Source organism: Bos taurus, chromosome 17, assembly GCF_002263795.3.
Source record: "Bos taurus isolate L1 Dominette 01449 registration number 42190680 breed Hereford chromosome 17, ARS-UCD2.0, whole genome shotgun sequence".
Lineage (NCBI taxonomy): Eukaryota > Metazoa > Chordata > Mammalia > Artiodactyla > Bovidae > Bos > Bos taurus.
In genome coordinates, this window is record NC_037344.1 from 44,241,109 (window position 1) to 44,259,705 (window position 18,597).

The following is an 18,597-nucleotide window of genomic DNA, read 5'->3' on the forward strand; positions in this document are numbered from 1 at the left end:
GACACAGTACCTGCACATGAAGAAATCAGGTAAGCCCTAAAGATTCGTGCACTTTATATAAATTGTAAAGATAGAGAATCAAAACATCAAGAACATTCACAATGTGCTTTCATTTTCTTGGACTTGTATGTCTGTTCAACTTTTTGCATGTAATATTATGTTAATCTAAAACATTTTTGGTTAAATATCTAGGCTTTTTTTAAACAATAAAAATAGATAAACCGATTGATTTTTTTCACGCTCTGCACAGAGTAAGGAATCAGCAACTCCAGAGAAGATGGGTTCCTCAAACACAGGGACACTCATTCGTCTGTGACGTCAGTGTCCACAGTGGACCTGGAGCGTGACCAGCATCGGGAAAGTGGCCTGAGTGATGAGGATGCAGGTTACACAGGACTCCCCTCCTCCTCTCCCACCCTTCAGTTCAGGGTGCTTCCAGGTGACAGGACAACCACACACCTCAAATCCACCCTCTGCCAGTTCTGTGACTGTAGACCAGTGACTTAACCTTCTGATGGGTATCTTGTCATTTGAAAATGAGGGCAAAATACCCACCTCACAGAGTCACATATGCTCAGTAAACAGTCTCTGGGCTCCAAGACCCTGTCCCCACCTTGTCCCTGACTGAATACCAGCAGGAGAGAAGGGTTGCACCAGGTCAAGTGGGTCTTATTTGGGCACAGCACCACTGCCCAGCCACCTCTGAGCATGAAGCAAAAGCAAAAATCAGTAGTACTCATCTCTTCAAATTTTTTGTGTGTGTTAATTGTAAATTCTCTGGCAAAAAAAAAAAAAAATGTGTTTTTTAAATGCAAATCAAAACCACAATGAGGTACCATTTCATACCAGTCAGCATGGCTGCGATCCAAAAGTCTACAAGCAATAAATGCTGGAGAGGGTGTGGAGAAAAGGGAACCCTCTTACACTGTTGGTGAGAATGCAAACTAATACAGCCACTATGGAGAACAGTGTGGAGATTCCTTAAAAAGCTGGAAATAGAACTGCCTTATGACCCAGCAATCCCACTGCTGGGCATACACACCAAGGAAACCAGAATTGAAAGAGACACATGTACCCCAATGTTCATCACAGCACTGTTTCTAATAGCCAGGACATGGAAGCAACCTAGATGTCCATCAGCAGACGAATGGATAAGACAGCTGTGGTACATATACACAATGGAGTATTACTCAGCCATTAAAAAAATACATTTGAATCAGTTCTAATGACGTGGATGAAACTGGAGCCTATTATACAGAGTGAAGTAAGCCAGAAAGAAAAACACCAATACAGTATACTAATGCATATATATGGAATTTAGAAAGATGGTAACAATAACCCTGTATGTGAGACAGCAAAAGAGACACAGATGTATAGAACAGTCTTTTGGACTCTGTGGGAGAGGGCGAGGGTGGGATGATTTGGGAGAATGGCATTGAAACATGTATATCATATGTGAAATGAATCGCCAGTCCAGGTTCAATGCATGATACAGGATGCTCAGGGCTGGTGCACTGGAATCACCCAGAGGGATGGTATGGGGAGGGAGGTGGGAGGGGGGTTCAGGATGGGAAACATGTGTACACCCATGGCGGATTCATGTTGATGTATGGCAATACCAATACAATATTGTAAAGTAATTAGCCTCCAATTAAAATAAATAAATTTATATTTAAAAAATAAATAAATAAAAAATAAAAAGACTGTGTTAAAATACTATTTATCTTGATGACTGAGTTGTTTGGTTCCTCACTTGCCTCCCCCCGGTGCAGGCCTTATTTGGACAGTAAAGTTCTCCAGCCTAGGCCTTACAGATCCAGACTTCAGGGAGTGTGGGGCACCCACATGCTGGTCATGGCCCTGAGTGGTGATGCTGGCACCCAGGGTGATGAAGGAGATGTGCCACAGAGGCCCTGCACAGGACCCAGAGAAGGGGGCTGTACAGCTTTGTTCCCTTGAAAGACCTGTAGCTGGAGTGCAACTCATCCGAGCTTGAAGGAGAACAGGGTCTAATCCTCTAGCAGGGCTGGCAGCCTCAACTGCCTCTGAGTCAGTGTGTGGGGAGGGTCTTCCCGTTCCCTGCCCCCATCTACCACCTGCCTTCTTCCAAGAAAAGAAGGGCAGCTGAGTCACTCTTTGAAGCTCTTGCTTACACTTCCTCTGTCCTTCACAGCATTCTGCCTGGGATGTAAGGTATCCCCTCTTCTTCTGTCCAGCATTGCTTTCCCAGGGTGTTCCCCAGACGGCCTGCTCCCTGGAATTCTGTGAACCCAAGGAGGGGCCAAAGAACTGGTCTCCAACAGCTACAAGCACCCAATATGCAGACAGACATTCAACAAATCTGATACCTCCACCCTACCCACCAGAGGTACTTACCCTGGGGCTTTCTAGAAGGCATCCTGGGGCAGTGAGGGTGGGGCAGGAACTCCCTCAGGGAGACTCTGGGGGTGAAGGTAATTCCCTGGATGGAAGAGAGGGATTTAGGGTGAAATGGGGGTTCTTAGGAGGCCCTATCCAGATGAGCTTAAAGTCTTTTGAGGATCAGGGATTTTAAAAAATGTGTTCAGGTAATCATTACGGGGGAAAGTACATTAATGGCCAGAAAATTTCTGAACAAAAGTCATAAAGGAGAAGTTACCTTACCAAATTTTGAATGTGTTAAAAATGAAGAGGGTAGGTAAGAAACAAAGTGATGAAAAAGAAGATAGCACATGAAGAGTTATTGATTCATTTAATGATCTCAATCCAGTTGAGGTAGGAGATAGATGGGCTCCAGGTTAGACATTTACAACTGGCCTCCTGTTTGCCTGTCACGGGGCAGGAAGAAGCAGGCTTCAGGTTGGATACTTACAACTGTTAGCATTTTCTGAGACAAGAGATGGGTGGGCTCCAGTTGAATTTACAATCAGCCTCCTGCTTGCCCTCCAAAATGTAAGTAACAAGAGAAACAGGGTAAATAGCCAGTCTTTGTCTCTTGTGAACACCTTAAGGTAATAGTCACGGCAACAGTCAAGGTAATAACTATGGCAAGGACAAAGAGGTGCAAACCCTGTTTTGAGTAAAGGATTAAGGAATCTGCAGACCCACCCCCCCAACTCTTCTTTGGGACAAGGGAGACACTACACCGAGGCAGAAAAGCTCCTTGGGGTCAAAAGTCAGGGGAAAATTCCAGGCCATAATGAGTCTTGCTCCTCCCAGAAAACTTCACTTTGAGATCCATCTTGGCTGACAGGTGTGTGTGCACCTGAGGGGAGGGTCTTGAGACAAATTAACTGGAGCGAAGGGGGACAAAGCAAGATGACTGCCCTGAAGGAAGGCAAAAACCTGGAAAACTGCCCCCTTATGAGGGATTTAAACTTCCCAAAGTCAAGATTCTCTCTGAGCTCACCCGTGTACCTTTCCACATGTATTTTCTTTTCAGTAAACTTTCTACTTTGCGATTTAACTTCTGCCTTCTTGCCTGAATTCATTCTTGACTAGTCAGGCAAGGACTAGGGACTCTGGCCCTAACTGCTGTGGCCCAGTGGTTAGGACTCCTGGTCCGGAAAACTAAGATTGTGCTTCTGGCCACTGCTTACTGCAAGCAGCTGCTTACTACTGGATGCATCTGAAATCACAATGAGGAAAGGCCTGTTTTTACAAATAATAAACTTCACCAAAGAGAAGAGAAGGTACAGAGAGGGTCAAAGTCACAGAGCTATTAAACAATTGAACTGGGAGTCCACACCAGGTAGCCTGGGTCCAGAAGAGAACAGAAAATCTGGGAACAGCAGGTCAGTACGCTTTAGAATGCATTATGTGGTGATGACTGCCTTTCAGACTAGAGAGCATGGAAGAAGAAAGGCAGCATCTATTTATAGCGGGTGTTGGATACTTAAATTTTGGCCTACCTTTTGTTGGAAGGTTAGACCTCTATCAAAAATGAAGTTTATGAAGAGTTTGCCCTGATTTAGAATACTTAAAATTATTATGTGCTTAAGAATATAAGCTTTTGAATGACAGTTAAAGAAGCCACTTACTACTGGAAAGTGTTTTAAAATTCACTAGATCTATTCCCTTATTAGTAACAAGGGAATGTAACACTCGCTCAGAGGAGGCTTGGGAGGCTCAAATAAGACGTTTGTAAACAGTAACTTTTTACGTGGCAGCCAAAAATAGTCATTGATTTTATAGCAACAAATTAGAATCATTGCATTTGTTAAAATAAATTTAATTTTATAATATGGGTACTTGGACATTTGGGGTTCCATTGAGGTTTTAACTTCACTGGTACTTAATGGGTGGAGAGCAACCAGAAAAGTTGTCACTGAACTCCCAGCCGGCCCTGGAGAAAGGGCCTGAGATAGCATTCCCACAGCAGCAGGGTTTCCTGCAGCAAACCTCTCATTTCCTCTCTGTTACCCACATCCCCTGTGTATACTGAATCATGGGGGAAGGTGTGCTTCCTCCAACCCCGTGGTCTATGGTTTGTTTGTTTTTTTCACTTCTTGAAATTTAAAACAAGAAAAACCGATTATCTTTTTATAAAAATTAGAAAACATCAGTTCAATTCAGTTAGTCGCTCAGTCTTGTCCGATTCTTTGTGACCCCATTAATCGCAGCATGCCAGGCCTCCCTGTCCATCACCAACTCCCACAGTTCACTCAGACTCATGTCCATCGAGTCAGTGATGCCATCCAGCCATCTCGCCCTCTGTCGTCCCCTTCTCCTCCTGCCCCCAATCCCTCCCAGCATCAGAGTCTTTTCCAATGAGTCAACTCTTCGCATGAGGTGGCCAAAGTACTGGAGTTTCCGCTTTAGCATCATTCCTTCCAAAGAAATCCCAGGGCTGATCTCCTTCAGAATGGACTGGTTGGATCTCCTTGCAGTCCAAGGGACTCTCAAGAGTCTTCTCCAACACCACAGTTCAAAAGCATCAATTCTTCGGCGCTCAGCCTTCTTCACAGTCCAACTCTCACATCCATACATGACCACGGGAAAAACCATAGCCTTGACTAGACGAAACTTTGTTGGCAAAGTAATGTCTCTGCTTTTGAATATGCTGTCTAGGTTGGTCATAACTTTCCTTCCAAGGAGTAAGCATCTTTTAATTTCATGGCTGCAGTCACCATCTGCAGTGATTTTGGAGCCCAGAAAAATAAAGTCTGACACCGTTTCCACTGTTTCCCCATCTATTTCCCATGAAGTGATGGGACCGGATGCCATGATCTTCGTTTTCTGAATGTTGAGCTTTAAGCCAACTTTTTCACTCTCCTCTTTCACTTTCATCAAGAGGCTTCTTAGTTCCTCTTCACTTTCTGCCATAAGGGTGGTGTCATCTGCATATCTGAGGTTATTGATATTTCTCCCAGCAATCTTGATTCCAGCTTGTGTTTCTTCCAGTCCAGCGTTTCTCATGATGTACTCTGCATATAAGTTAAATAAGCAGGGTGACAATATACAGCCTTGACGTACTCCTTTTCCTATTTGGAACCAATCTGTTGTTCCATGTCCAGTTCTAACTGTTGCTTCCTGACCTGCATACAAATTTCTCAAGAGGCAGGTCAGGTGGTCTGGTATTCCCATCTCTTGAAGAATTTTCCACAGTTTATTGTGATCCACACAGTCAAAGGCTTTGGCATAGTCAATAAAGCCGAAGTAGATGTTTTTCTGGAACTCTCTTGCTTTTTCCATGATCCAGCGGATGTTGGCAATTTGATCTCTGGTTCCTCTGCCTTTTCTAAAACCAGCTTGAATATCAGGAAGTTCACGGTTCATGTATTGCTGAAGCCTGGCTTGGAGAATTTTGAGCATTACTTTACTAGCATGTGGAGCGCCGAAGAATTGATGCTTTTGAACTGTGGTTGGAGAAGACTCTTGAGAGTCCCTTGGACTGCAAGGAGATCCAACCAGTCCATTCTGAAGGAGATCAGCCCTGGGATTTCTTTGGAAGGAATGATGCTAAAGCTGAAACTCTGGTACTTTGGCCACCTCATGCGAAGAGTTGACTCATTGGAAAAGACTCTGATGCTGGGAGGGATTGGGGGCAAGAGGAAAAGGGGACGACAGAGGATGAGATGGCTGGATGGCATCACTGACTCAATGGAGGTGAGTCTGAGTGAACTCCAGGAGTTGGTGATGGACAGGGAGGCCTGGCGTGCTGCGATTCATGGGGTCGCAAAGAGTCGGACACGACTGAGCGACTGATCTGATCTGATCTTACTAGCATGTGAGATGAGTGCAATTGTGCGGACATTTGAGCATTCTTTGGCATTGCCTTCCTTTGGGATTGGAATGAAAACTGACCTTTTCCTGTCCTGTGGCCACTGCTGAGTTTTCCAAATTTGCTGGCATTTTGAGTGCAGCACTTTCACAGCATCATCTTTCAAGATTTGAAATAGCTCAACTGGGAATTCCATCACCTCCACTAGTGGATAAGCCAAAAAATAAATAAATAAATACAATTTAAAAGCCAAATAAAAATAATAAAAACAAATAACAATGTGGCAGATATCATTTTATGTCTTATCTTTTCAAATGGGCTCTGTACCACTCACCCTGGTTTTGTAACAGGCTGTTTTCATGCTACAATGTATTACAAGTTGGGTCATCTAGCATCTTCCTGGGCATAACTACTAATTATCTTCCAGGAGCTCATCCTCTTTCTGCAGTGTGATCTACTTAGCAAATCTCCCACCAGATCTTTGGATTGTTTCCAGATTGTTCTGGAATGTTTCTCTTTTGCCCAAAGTCTTGCATAATCTTAGGCATGAGCTTTGCCCTCAAGAGAATTTTTACCTAGACCATCATTTAAAAACCAATGTAAAGGGGCTTCCCTGGTGGCTCAATGGTTAAGAATCCTCCTACCAATGCAGGAAAGGTGGGTTCAATCCCTGATCAGGGAAGATCCCACATGCCATGAAGCAGCTAAGCCCTTGTGCCTCAGCTGAACACTGAGCCCACACTCTGGAGCTCTCAGAGCCCTAACTACTGAAGCCCTGCTCCTAGAGCCTGTGCTCTGCAACAAGAGAAATCACTGCAGTGAGAAGCCAGGGAACTGCAACTAGAGAGAAGTGCCACACACACCTTCCCCTCCCCACCCCACACCCCCTGCATTCCCCTCCTGTCCCACTAAAGAAAGGCCCCCACATCAAGAAAGACACACACACACACACTCACACACACACACACACACACACACACACTCACACACACACACACACACACACAGCCAAAAATGAATGTATATATAGGGCTTTCCCTAGTGGCTCAGATGGTAAAGAATCAGTCTGCAATGCAGGAGACCTGGGTTTGATTCCTCATTGGGGAAGATCCCGTGCAGAACGGAATGGCAACCCAGTCCAGTATTCTTGCCTGGAGAATCCCATGGACAGTCCATGGGATCACAAAGAGTCCCTGAGCAACTAACACTCCTCCTGGTTTCATCTCTAGGGCACCTTCCACTTGCTGTGCAAAAATCACAGGACTGTAACCTGCACAGGAGAGACCCCAGAATTGTCCGAGCAGGTGAGGGCAGTTCTGTGGTTTCCTCTGCATGTGAACCAGGGGCTTGGAGAACTCAGGTCCCCAGGCCCCCACCATCACAAAAGCTTCTCCACCCCGAGGAGCTGAGCACCCAGGATCCCACAGGGGTGAGATCCACAGGGGCCTCTGCTGCGACCTAAGCTCCTTGAAGGCGCTCCCTCCCACGCAGTCTAGCGGGTGCACATCTACCCATGCACAAGAGAGGTCAGAGTTTCTGCCCCACAGGCTGTGACCCCAGCAGGGCTTTGGCTCTGCAGAGCTCTAGGCCAGTGTTGTGGGGTCAGTCCAGGATTACAGCTTCCTCCTGCTGCAGGGGTGGGGATCATGGGACCTTCTTCTCCACCCCAGCCCATGACTCTCAGGCTCCCTTGCTTCTGAGACCCAAGGATACGCAGAGCCAGGCTGGATGGCGCTGCCAACTCACCGCCAACCTCTCGGTTCTCGGGCAGCCCTCCTGAATGCCACGCATGTTCGCTGGAGAACCTCTCGGCTCACCAAGAACCACCAGAACCCCCTGAACCCAAGTGGGCCCCCAAAGCTCCTGGATTTAGGGGCCAAAGGCCAGCGTTGTCCAGCCCAGCTGACACAATGATTGACTGAGGCCTCGATACTTTGTAGTGACTGCACCTCCCCAACTCCTCTCCAGAGGTGCAGCGGGAGCACACGCGGAGCCTGGAGGGGTGGGGGGAGCATAGCAAGTTCCGGGGCAGGTTCCTGACAGTGAAAGCCTTCCTCAGAGAAGAGAGTATTGCACTGCCCCACTCTCCGTGCCTGTCCTGTGACAAGGCCAGACTTCTCCTCCCAATAGATGTGAGTGAGGTGTGGGCAGCCTCTGGCCTTTCTGAGTCTGGGGTTTGCACAGAGGCATGTGAGCTGCAGAAGAGCCTCCTGGCTGCAGGGTGCCTTCCCCTGGATTGCAATTGATTCTTCTTGCCCAACAAATGTTCTGTTAAAGTTTAATGTTTTGAGCCACGCCACCCCTCTATTTACTTAACTATCCTGGACACCTTCCCTTCTCAAACCAGGCCCACATTTCGCTGCCCAAGGGCACTAATCCACGCACCAGGACTCTGGTGATCGACACTCAAATCCTTTCTAATGGCTCTGTTTTATCGGAAGCGTCCTATGAGCATCTCTGCCCTCTGCTCCTCACCTGGTCGTTTTGCCCCAGAATCAAGGAATTCCCTGGAGATGAAAGCAGCGGTGTCAAGCACACAGGCCCTGGGGCTGAGTGGGCTCGGTTCCCAGCACCCCTAACCCCCTTTGGTGAGGACTTTGACACCCAGGACTGTCACCTCCAGGAATGGGCCCTTGATCCTAGCCTCCCCATCGTGTTGGTCAACAGAGGTGATACAGCAGGAAACTAAGCCAGGTTTGTGCCCTCAGGGCTCACAGGATAGTGGGAGAGGCAGAGGAATAAAGGGGCACTTCCAGGTAATTGCTGGAAGGTGGGGTGAAGGGGGGAGCCCCCGAGAACCTAAGACCCCTTTAGAGACCCTGGCAACTTTCCCCACAGGGGGCATCTCAGCTGAGACCACCTTACTCTGACTCTGCCCCCACAGCCCAAGTGTCCCCAGGCTCACTGCTTCCCTCCACCCCCCCACCACCCCATCCCCCAGCAGCCCCATCCCATCCCATCCATCTTCATCCCCAGAACCGCAAGGCCGAGCATCAGGAGTGACAGAAGGCCACTCACCTTCTAGGGTCCCTAAAACTCAGACCTTTCAGTTTTAAAGCATTTCTTTGTTTTGAAACAATAGAAAATTTACACAAAGTTGAAAATGCAAAACAAAGATCTTTTTGTCTTTGAATCATTTGAGAATAAGTTAATGACCAGATACCACATCATCCCTTCACTATGGGTGAGAGGAGGAGAGAGACCACCTGAAACAGCAGGAGGGTGGCGACCTGGAGCTCAGCCAGGAGGCCCCGCCCCTCAGGGGCGTGTCCAGGAGTAGTGACAGGAGCACATGCACTGGAAAAGATTTCAGCCTTTAAGGGGACCATTTGGGTTTGGTGGGGACAGAGAAGGGTGATACAGTGACTGCAGTCTAGGCACCTTGTTATCTGAGGAGCAACAGGCCTCCCTGCATTAGTAGCACTAAGACCATTATCCCAATGAATTCTCAACAAACAGCCCCGCTGAACTGAGAAAACAGGCTTGGGGATGTCAGCTGGCTGCTCACAGCCATGAGGTCAGAGCTGAGGAACCTCCAGAGCGTAGACTGCTTGCCTTTCCCTCTGAGCTTCCTGAGGCTTGATCTGCCCCTGACATGGAGGGAGAGGGCTGGGTGAAGCTCCTCCCTTCCTAGTTAGGAGACAGTGAACAGGGCAGATGTAATCAGTGGGGATCCTGCTGATTTCAAATAAAGACTTGGGTTTTCTTTCACATTGTAGGGAATTTTGAGACTTGCCTTATATAGATCCCAGGTTCAGCAAAAGGACAAAAAGCAAAGATACACATGGTCCAGTGCTAAGTGAAACAATATTTTTTTTCTCTACTGTTCAACAAATTTGTGAAGAGTGACTTTCTACCCTCTGACATTGTTAGTGAGGGAGGAGTGGACGTCAGTTCCCTTGGGAGTGGGATTGAGGGGCACTCTAGTTGGAAAACCCCGGCAGGGCCCCAGGGGGCTTCAGATTCAAGGTGGGGTTCCAGGCCCGCCCTGGTCATCTCAGGCCCTCCACGACCACTCTCAGATCAGACTGGCCCCAGCGGTTGGTGGCCTGGGACACCTGCCCCATGGCCAGGGCAATGGAGTAGCTGAAGCATCCACTGGCTCCTCCATGATCTCCTGGGCAAGGTAGCCAGGCCCGGAGGCATCAGGAGCAAACCTGGCTATCACTACAGGGTGCCTCCACTGTAGTTATGCTCCCCAGGTCAGGCAGAGGACCATCTGCACAGAATCGAGCCAGAAAGGGAACAAGATGACACCTCAAGGGTGCGTGGATAACATGGGGGGCGAGGAACTTGGTTCCCAGTGCTGACCTTCCCAGCCTGCCAGCCTTGGTCTGGGTTGCTAACGACGGATGAACAGACTTCCAACACCTAACAACCTGCTCCTGCCCCCTCATCTCCTACCTTCCCCCACCTCTCTCTCTCAAACACACACAGGAACTGACCAGATAGGTTGGGCTGCCCATGTGGAGTTATAGCTGTGGCCTGGGAGGTCTGGCCAGGGCTGCCCTGTGTTACCTTCGGGGGCCTCTTGTCAAATGACCAGAGGTATTGGAGGTGAAGGCTGACCTTGTGTCTGAAATGGCCCCCACTCTCACCTTTCCAGAAGCTGGGGCCCAGAATGTCAGGCCACAACATGAGAACAGGTCGCTACATTGAGCACCTCTGGTCAAGTGAGTAGGGATAGCCAGCTGGCTCTAGAACGTGGCTGCTGGGTTACCACATTTCAAGTTCTGTTTTGCTGTGTCACCGAGGAAGTGAGGTCACTTCTTCCTTCAAACCCACTCAAAGCCCCGTCTTGACTGCACAGCCCTCCCCACCACTTCTTGGGAATGGAACCAGGATCCTGCTTTGAGAAGGCAGTTCTCTATCCTGGAAAAGCCTCCTGGGTCCTCCCCAGTCTCCAGACCTGCACAGTGGGGACCAGACCAGTGTCTACTTCCTGGGGACACCATTGGTGGATGTGAAACAATGCCTTCAACATCTGTGTGCTGGTGTCACATGTATCTGAGGCACAGATCATTATTACAAGAAGGGTTGGACACAGCAGGGAATACCTCTCAAAGCAGGTCTGGGTTCCAGCCAAGTGATCTTGGGAAAGTCATTGCCCACTGTTCTCATTTTCAGTCTGCACCTTCAAAGGGTAGAAATCAGAGGAGATTCAGATGTTGTCATCCACTGGCATAAACTTTCCAACCCTCCCTGCTTAGATTCAGGTCTTGTGCCTCTTGGTCCATTTGCTGGGCAGGCTCCACAAGGACTCTCAGTGACAGCTGCTTCCAGGTGTGTACATCCCTATGTGACACTGACATCCTCGTGTGAGCAACAGAATGCAGCCCAGGTGATAGGATGTCACATCCATTACAATAAAAACTGCCACTCCCCTCTTACTTGCTCTCTTAAGTTCTCCCTTTCTCCCTCTGTTCCTCTGTTAGCATCTCTCCCCTTCTCTGTCTCTCTCTGTGTCTCTCTCACTCTGTCTTTTTCTGGAACTGGGAGAGCAACCACAGGTGATTTGAGCTGCCCTGTATGGAGGCCCCATCGGGAAAAATCAAGGGAAAGTCGCATCTAACAGACAGATAGGAACTAGGCTGTCAGTTCAAACAGAATCCTGACAACACCCATGTGAGTGAACTTGGGAGCAAATCCCCCCAGAAGAGCCTCAGTTAACATGGCTGCCCCAGCCTGTGAGGCACTGCAGGTCAGTCAGAAGCACCCAGCTAAATTGCGTCAAGATTCCTGAGTCACAGAAACCGTGAGGTGTTAAGCATGTGTCGTCTGAAGATACAAGATTTGGGAGCAATGTTGTTTATGCCTCAGTTTTTGTCTCTGATACTTGGCAATACTAACTCTACCTCCTGCAATATTAGGGAAAGTATTAAAGAGTGAATGTCTGAAAAATGCTTGAACCTGGTACATCTCAAGCTCTGTGTCTATATGTTATAAATATGTGTTTATCATTATCTAACATTGTTTGCGTGCTCTGGAGGGTGGGGACTAGTGCCTGGATGAATGTAGAAAGCACCGTGTAACACATGATGGATACTTGAATGACCAATATGTTAAAGGTGTGAAGTTATCTTATGCCTCACTGGCCTCTCAACACACATGTAATGAGCTGAGTCAGACCCCAGATCTGGAGGGAGAAGGGGCTTTTCATGGTTTGTAGCCATAAGTCAGTCTTCCTGGGATCTTCTGGGGTAGGGAGGGGACTCCCTGGGTGGGATTAGAGGTGGTTTTCTGGGTCATCTGAGCCTCTTCTAGGGGATGGACAGAATCAATGAGCCGAGGACAGACCCTTGCCACAGCCCAAGGCCTGGAAGTCAAAAGGAGGAAGGAGACATCACCTACTCAGACAGAACAGCAAGGTCTGGGAGGAGAATCTTAGGGTCTGTTCATGTCTATGTATGGATTGGAAAAGAATTTCCAGACACGGGGTATTTCAGAAGGGAGTGAGTTTATTAAGAACAAAGGGCAGAGATAATGAGAAGCACAGCATATATGAGGAAGAATGAGAGGAGAATAGAATTTGTTAGAGCAGAAAATACTGTTAGAACACAGGCTGGCTCAAGGAGAGCTGAACCCTCTTGTGGGCTAATAGCCAATTTTTATAGCCTCAAGACAAAGAAAATTCCTACTGGAAGTGTAGCATTAGGTGATTGGTCAGGATGCTATAGGGTGGATATTTTACCTAGTATGGAGTCGAAGAAGGCCAGTCTAGGTTAGAGGAGCTCATGGCAACAGTTGCTATGGGACTCAGTCAGTTCTGGATAATTTTGTCCTGTGAGCTTGGTACAGAGCTCCACACCTGTGACCTTGGTATAGGACTCCACAGGGTCCATTTTGCCAACTGCTTGGAAGGCTATAGACTCAGAACTTTGAATGATTCATTTTGACTTTGGAAATTCACCTTTCGTCTTTTTCTGAATTCTCTGTGTACATGTCTTAAAAGAGTAAACCTTCTTGTAGAGTGTGAGCTATAGGCCTCAACGGGACCAGGAGAAGGACCTCATCTCCCAGGTGCAGCTGGAGGGCTGTTCCTGGTTCCAAGACCACCATGGTCCTTGAATGCTGGGAATCAGCCACCCCTAGGGGAGAGAGGCTCAGACTGGGGGAGGTGAGGAAAGGGAGGGAGGGAGCTGCCAGCCACTTTCCTATCCCCTACACCAACTACCTACTGCCAGAATATTTTTCAGCCTTTAAGAGGAAGGAATTTTTGACATACATTAAAATATGGATGAACTTGAAGACATTATGCTCAGTGAAATAAGTCAGACATGAAAGGATAAATACTGTTTGATTCCACTCATATGAGGTCCCTCAGTCAGTCAGTCAGTTCAGTCGCTCAGTCGTGTCTGACTCTTTGCGACCCCATGAATCGCAGCACACCAGGCTCCCTGTCCATCACCAACTCCCGGAGTTCACCCAAACTCACGTCCATCCAGTCGGTGATGCCATCCAGCCATCTCATCTTCTGTCGTCCCCTTCTCTTCCTGCCCCCAATCCCTCCCAGCATCAGGGTCTTTTCCAATGAGTCAACTCTTCACATGAGGTGGCCAAAGTATTGGAGTTTCAGCTTCAGCTAGAGGAGTGAAATTCCTAAAGAAATGGTAGAATGGTGGGTGGCAGGGGCTGGGGGAGGGAGACTTGAGATTGAATGTTTAATGAGGACACCATCTCAGCTCTGCAAGATGAAAAGAGTTCTGGAGACAGTGGTCGTCAAGGTTGCAAAACAATCTGAATATGCCGAATACCACTGAACAGTACACTTAAAAATTATTAAAGCAGGACTTTCCTGGTGGTGCAGTGAATAAGAATCCACCTGCCAATGTAGGGTTTGATTCCTGGTGCAGGAAGATTCCGCAGGCCTCAGGGCAAATAAGTCCATGTACCGCAACTTCTGAGCTCGCGCTCTAGGTCTACATGCTACAACTACTGAAGCTCTGGTGTCTAGAGACCATGCTCTTCAACAAGAGAAGCCACACAATGAGAAGCCTGCACACAGCAACTAGAGAGTGGCCTCCGCTTCCCACAACTAGAGAAAAACCTGCACAGCAACAAAATCCAGCACAGCCTAAAGAAATAAAAAAATAAAAATTTTAAATATTAAAAAAAAAAAGAATCCCACCCACCCAAATATTTCTGCTCTGTCCTGCACCATCTTCTTCAAGTCTGTTCAGGACTCACTGGGGCTTCTTGGTCCCTGGGTACGTACCCAGCACATTAAAGATCTTCTCCTCTTCTGTGAGCATACCCCAGTCCTTGTCCTATTTCCTGCAGCTCACAGAGTCTGCACCCTGGTCCTTTCTTTTACCTGAGGGACAACTGGGCAGGCACAGAGGATGAACCACAGAGAAAATGTTTCCCTGGCCTGTGGCAGGAAGGAGAGAGAAGTGACAGAGTGTGACATTGGGAAAATTCTCCAGGTGCTATCAGGGCGTGGAGCCAGGGGATTTGTCAGCAAGGACTAGTCTGGTTGGTGGGCTTGGTGGTTAACTAGGAGGAGGGCCAGCATAATACAATCGATATGTTGGTCATCCAATCAGAATCAACCTAATGAGGCCCAAATTAACGCCATCTGTCCTCTGACTGATTCACTAATAACAATGTTTGTATCCTATCATCCTGATTCCATTTATTGGCTACAGTTATTATTCTTTACATATCTTGTATATTTTACATAGTAAAGATGAAGTGATTTTTTAAAATGACCCTCCTTCAAAAGTTTCTCAAGAGTATTGAATTAATAACAGAAGTCAATGAGCAGGAAATTCCTCCTAAAATTATCCTTAGTCTCTGGTTTTGACTCATCATAATTGATAAACTATCTTGACTTCTGACTTTTTTCTTGAGATTATTCTGGTTAAGACTGTAGGAGTGCAGCCTCAAGGCATTTGAGGCATAATGGTGGGAATATTTGATTTAGAAAGTGTGTGTGTGTGTGTGTATGAGAGAGTCTGCTACATCTTGGGGTGAGGTTGAGGTAGATAGACTCTTTCCCATGGGAACAGCTTTGCTGAGCTCTTTCTGTGGACTTCATTTTTTCTTATGGCTTGAACCAGCACTGTCCAACAATAGCTTTAAGCACTTTATATTTTTAGTAGCCACATCTTAAAAAGTAAAAACAAACAAGTGAAATTATTTTAATTGTATATTTTAACCCATTACAGCTAAAGATATTTTCATTTGTGAATGCAATCAATGTAAAAATTAATAATGACATATTTTACTTTTTCAGTATTGAGTTCCTGAAATTTATTTTGTGCTTTTCATTTGCAGCACAATTCCAATTTGTGAGACATAATTTATCCAACATACCTATTCCATATTTAGATTGTAAGGGTCACAGCTATAAAATGTGATTCATGTGTTTAAATTGACCCAAAGATACTTAAACATTTTGCACTTAAGGACCATGTTGTTGAATAATGAAAAGCTCCATGCTTGTCCTAGTAACAAAGTCGTCATTGTGACCTGACCAAGGGAAGCACCCATAGAATGGTGAAGTCAGACGGTAGTGTGAGGAGGTCTGAGGAGTTGGTTGGAGGTGAGGCCGCAGAGACACGTGATGTAGATCACCCTTCTCAATGGTTCACAGCTAAGGGGCAGTAGTAGAAAGACTGTGGTTCAGGAAGTTCCTGGGAAGACTAGGTGAAGGCTTTCCGTGTAGTTTAGAGAGATTTGTAGGTACTTAAATGCTGAAGGAAGGATTCGGTGGAAAAGGAGAGGCTGAAAGTAAAGAGGGATATATTGGGATGGTGAACTTACTAAGAAGGAAGAAGAAATGAGGATCAGCATTGGAAGATAAAAGATGCTTTTTTAAATATAATTAAAGGAACTTTGAAAATAATGGAATCTTAGAGATAGTTGCAGATTTGGGGACTACTGCGGTAAAATTTCATTGTAGTAGTTAACAGCTTCTCTGTGAAATATCAGGCAAGTTAAGGGACATGGGATGTGTGTGATGGAAAAAGGAAAGTGGAGAAAACCTGAAACAGACTTTGGGGAAAATCCAAAAGTAAATATGCCAACACATAAAAAGAAAACAAAATTTCCAGGCATTATGGATGCTTTCCAATGGATGCAGATGATTTTGGACTTGCAGTGGTAGTAAAATATCATGTTGTGTGCTTTTCTTAGCAGTTACCATAAGACCAGCAGTAGCTATGGTAAAGGCAGTCAAGTGTCAGGTTTGAAGTTTGTTTTTTTTTTTTTTTGCAAGACAGATGTGATGAGCAGTAAGGAATTTTGGATTATTCCAAGAGAATTACTGAGATCATAGTCCATGGAACCCAGGACTGATATGACTAGAAGGCAAGAAATTAAGATGAAAATATGGTGATCTGGTATAACAGGATCTTGAGGAGCAGGTATCTGTTGTAGGAGTCTTGGAAAAAATCACAGACCAGAAATTAGTAGTGAGTTAATAAGTTTTCTGAAGTATTTATTTAGAACATGACCAACTGGGTGGAGATAAACATCAGGGATATGGGTGAGTTGCTAAGGGTGGGACAGTTGTTAATGTCACTATATTCTTAAGCTCTAAAGCAGCTATGAACAAGTGTCAGTGGGTTAACCAAATGAAGTCACCTGACACTGAAGCATTTGGGATTTAAAAAAATACTGAAGACCATGTGACATAAACTACCTGAACTGGTGCAGTTGAGAGTGATAAGGACAAAAAAGAATATAGTCACACTCATAAAGGAAGGGGTGAAGGAGGTGAAAGAGTTCACCTTACAAACTATGAAGGAGGAATGAGCTGGGGTAACCCTGAGGTTTGACCTTGAGCTTTCTGTTCTTGACTCAGATCTGCTTGATGATGTTCAATCTAACCCTGGAGGGACAAAGAGAGGCTGAGAGTACAAAAGAGCCAAAATAATGGTCCAAGAAGGCAGATTTCATTTATCATTTGGATTCAATTTCATGGTTTTTCATAGGGTACAAGGAGAAGAAGTATGATGGTGAAGACTTCACAGAGGAAGCATTGTGACTGTGGAAAAGTATCCAAACCAAAGCCTGGTTTAAACATCTCAATCCCTTTGAGGATGTCCAGTTACATATTCAAGAGACCAGTGACTAGAATCACATCCCATCCCAGCAATGAGGTCAGATGTTATCCCTGGGAGGAAACCTTGGACAACCCCCAGCAGCTGTACTGGCAGAAGAGACTGCAAGGACTCCAGGCTTGCAGCAGCGCAGGGGAACTGTTAAGTCCTCTGGATCTAGCCAAAGCCTTGCAAAAATTTGCACCAAGTTGTCCAGGTGAGTCCCTGCCAGGGGTACATACAGGTGGTCCAAACTCCAGCCCCATGGCCACCCCGGCGTGGTCTTCAGATTTGTCACAGACCGTTCCAGGAGCTGGTTCTGGCACCCCACAGGTCCTCTGTGAACAGTGTCTGGTAACGGAGGAGGATATCAGGAATCAGGAAAGGAGAGTGAAGACAGCAAGAGAGAGACTGGCGATAGCAATGGTCGCTGACAGACTGGCTGGCGAGGCAGAGAAAGTGTGGGGCCAAGAAGGATGCCCTGGGCCAATGCTGTGAAGAAGAGAAGATGATGCACGTGAAATTTCACACAACACTTTATTAACATCTCTTTGCAGTGTTCTTGCTTTGAGTTCTTGAAACTTAAGATATACTAATACTTTCCTCCACTGTAAATTCTGTATGACAGAAAATATAGACAGGGATTTCCTTTTGAGGTGGGAAATTGAGTTCTCTCATTTTTAATTACTATGTATGTTATTTGTATTTGAAAGTTAACAGAGGCATCAAAGTCATAAGATTACTCAAGGTTTTGCTCTCACAGTTACGAACTCCTTAGTCTGAATTACATTTTTTGTGTGTGTTTGTAATATTTCCCAAAAAGATTCCCAAACATCTCATTAAAAAAATTTTACATCTATATTCTCAAATAAGATATCTCTTTCTATTTTTCTGACTTTTGTTGCATATGAATTCAGAAGTGCACATAATCTGAAATACCAGACTTTCCCTTGTTTTCTAGACCTACTTGTGTTTGAAATTTCATTCATGAAAATTGACATGTCATTTGGGAAAATGATGCTGTCAAGAGGGACTGTTTTCAGCATCATTAATAAGAAGCCTGGACTTGTTTATATATATATATATATATATGTCTATTTGCCTGAACACATGTGCTGCTGCTGTTGCTAAGTCACTTCAGTTGTGTCCGACCGACTCTGTGTGACCCCATAGACGGCAGCCCATCAGGCTCCCTCGTCCCTGGGATTCTCCAGGCAAGAACACTGGAGTGGGTTGCCATTTCCTTCTCCAATGCACGAAAGTGAAAAGTGAAAGTGAAGTCGCTCAGTCGTGTCCGACCCTCAGCGACCCCATGGACTGCAGCCTTCCAGGCTCCTCCATCCATGG

General features: G+C 46.1%; 1 protein-coding gene and 1 long non-coding RNA gene across 8 annotated transcripts in view; one reads left to right on the forward strand and one right to left on the reverse strand.

Annotated features, from left to right (window-relative positions):
- LOC132342602 (uncharacterized) overlaps window positions 1-11,601 on the reverse strand; it is a 48,101-nt gene extending 36,500 nt beyond the window's left edge. For 2 of the 3 annotated variants that reach the window (XR_009491049.1, XR_009491050.1), the window contains exons 1-4: window positions 10,801-11,601; window positions 6,286-6,406; window positions 2,852-2,922; window positions 2,377-2,461 (exon numbers count right to left, since the gene is read on the reverse strand). This is a non-coding gene — a long non-coding RNA (uncharacterized lncRNA). Of the gene's footprint in view, window positions 1-1,654; window positions 2,263-2,376; window positions 2,462-2,851; window positions 2,923-6,285; window positions 6,407-10,800 lie in introns of those variants that run through there. The other variant, XR_009491051.1, reaches the window with a different exon arrangement.
- A 4,083-nt stretch (window positions 11,602-15,684) lies between these two features.
- Window positions 15,685-18,114, forward strand: MBD3L1 (methyl-CpG binding domain protein 3 like 1). 5 transcript variants are annotated; one of them, XM_024977489.2, is made up of 2 exons: window positions 15,685-15,749; window positions 17,143-18,114. In XM_024977489.2, the coding sequence occupies exon 2, from the start codon at window positions 17,161-17,163 to the stop codon at window positions 17,746-17,748; it is 588 nt and encodes a 195-aa protein (XP_024833257.1). In that variant the 5' UTR covers window positions 15,685-15,749; window positions 17,143-17,160; the 3' UTR covers window positions 17,749-18,114.
- Window positions 18,115-18,597: the final 483 nt, after the last annotated feature.

What these genes read in the sequence shown, in the direction of transcription:
- MBD3L1 (XM_024977489.2), top strand. Translation starts at nt 17,161, where the DNA reads ATGATGGTGAAGACTTCACAGAGGAAGCATTGTGACTGTGGAAAAGTA.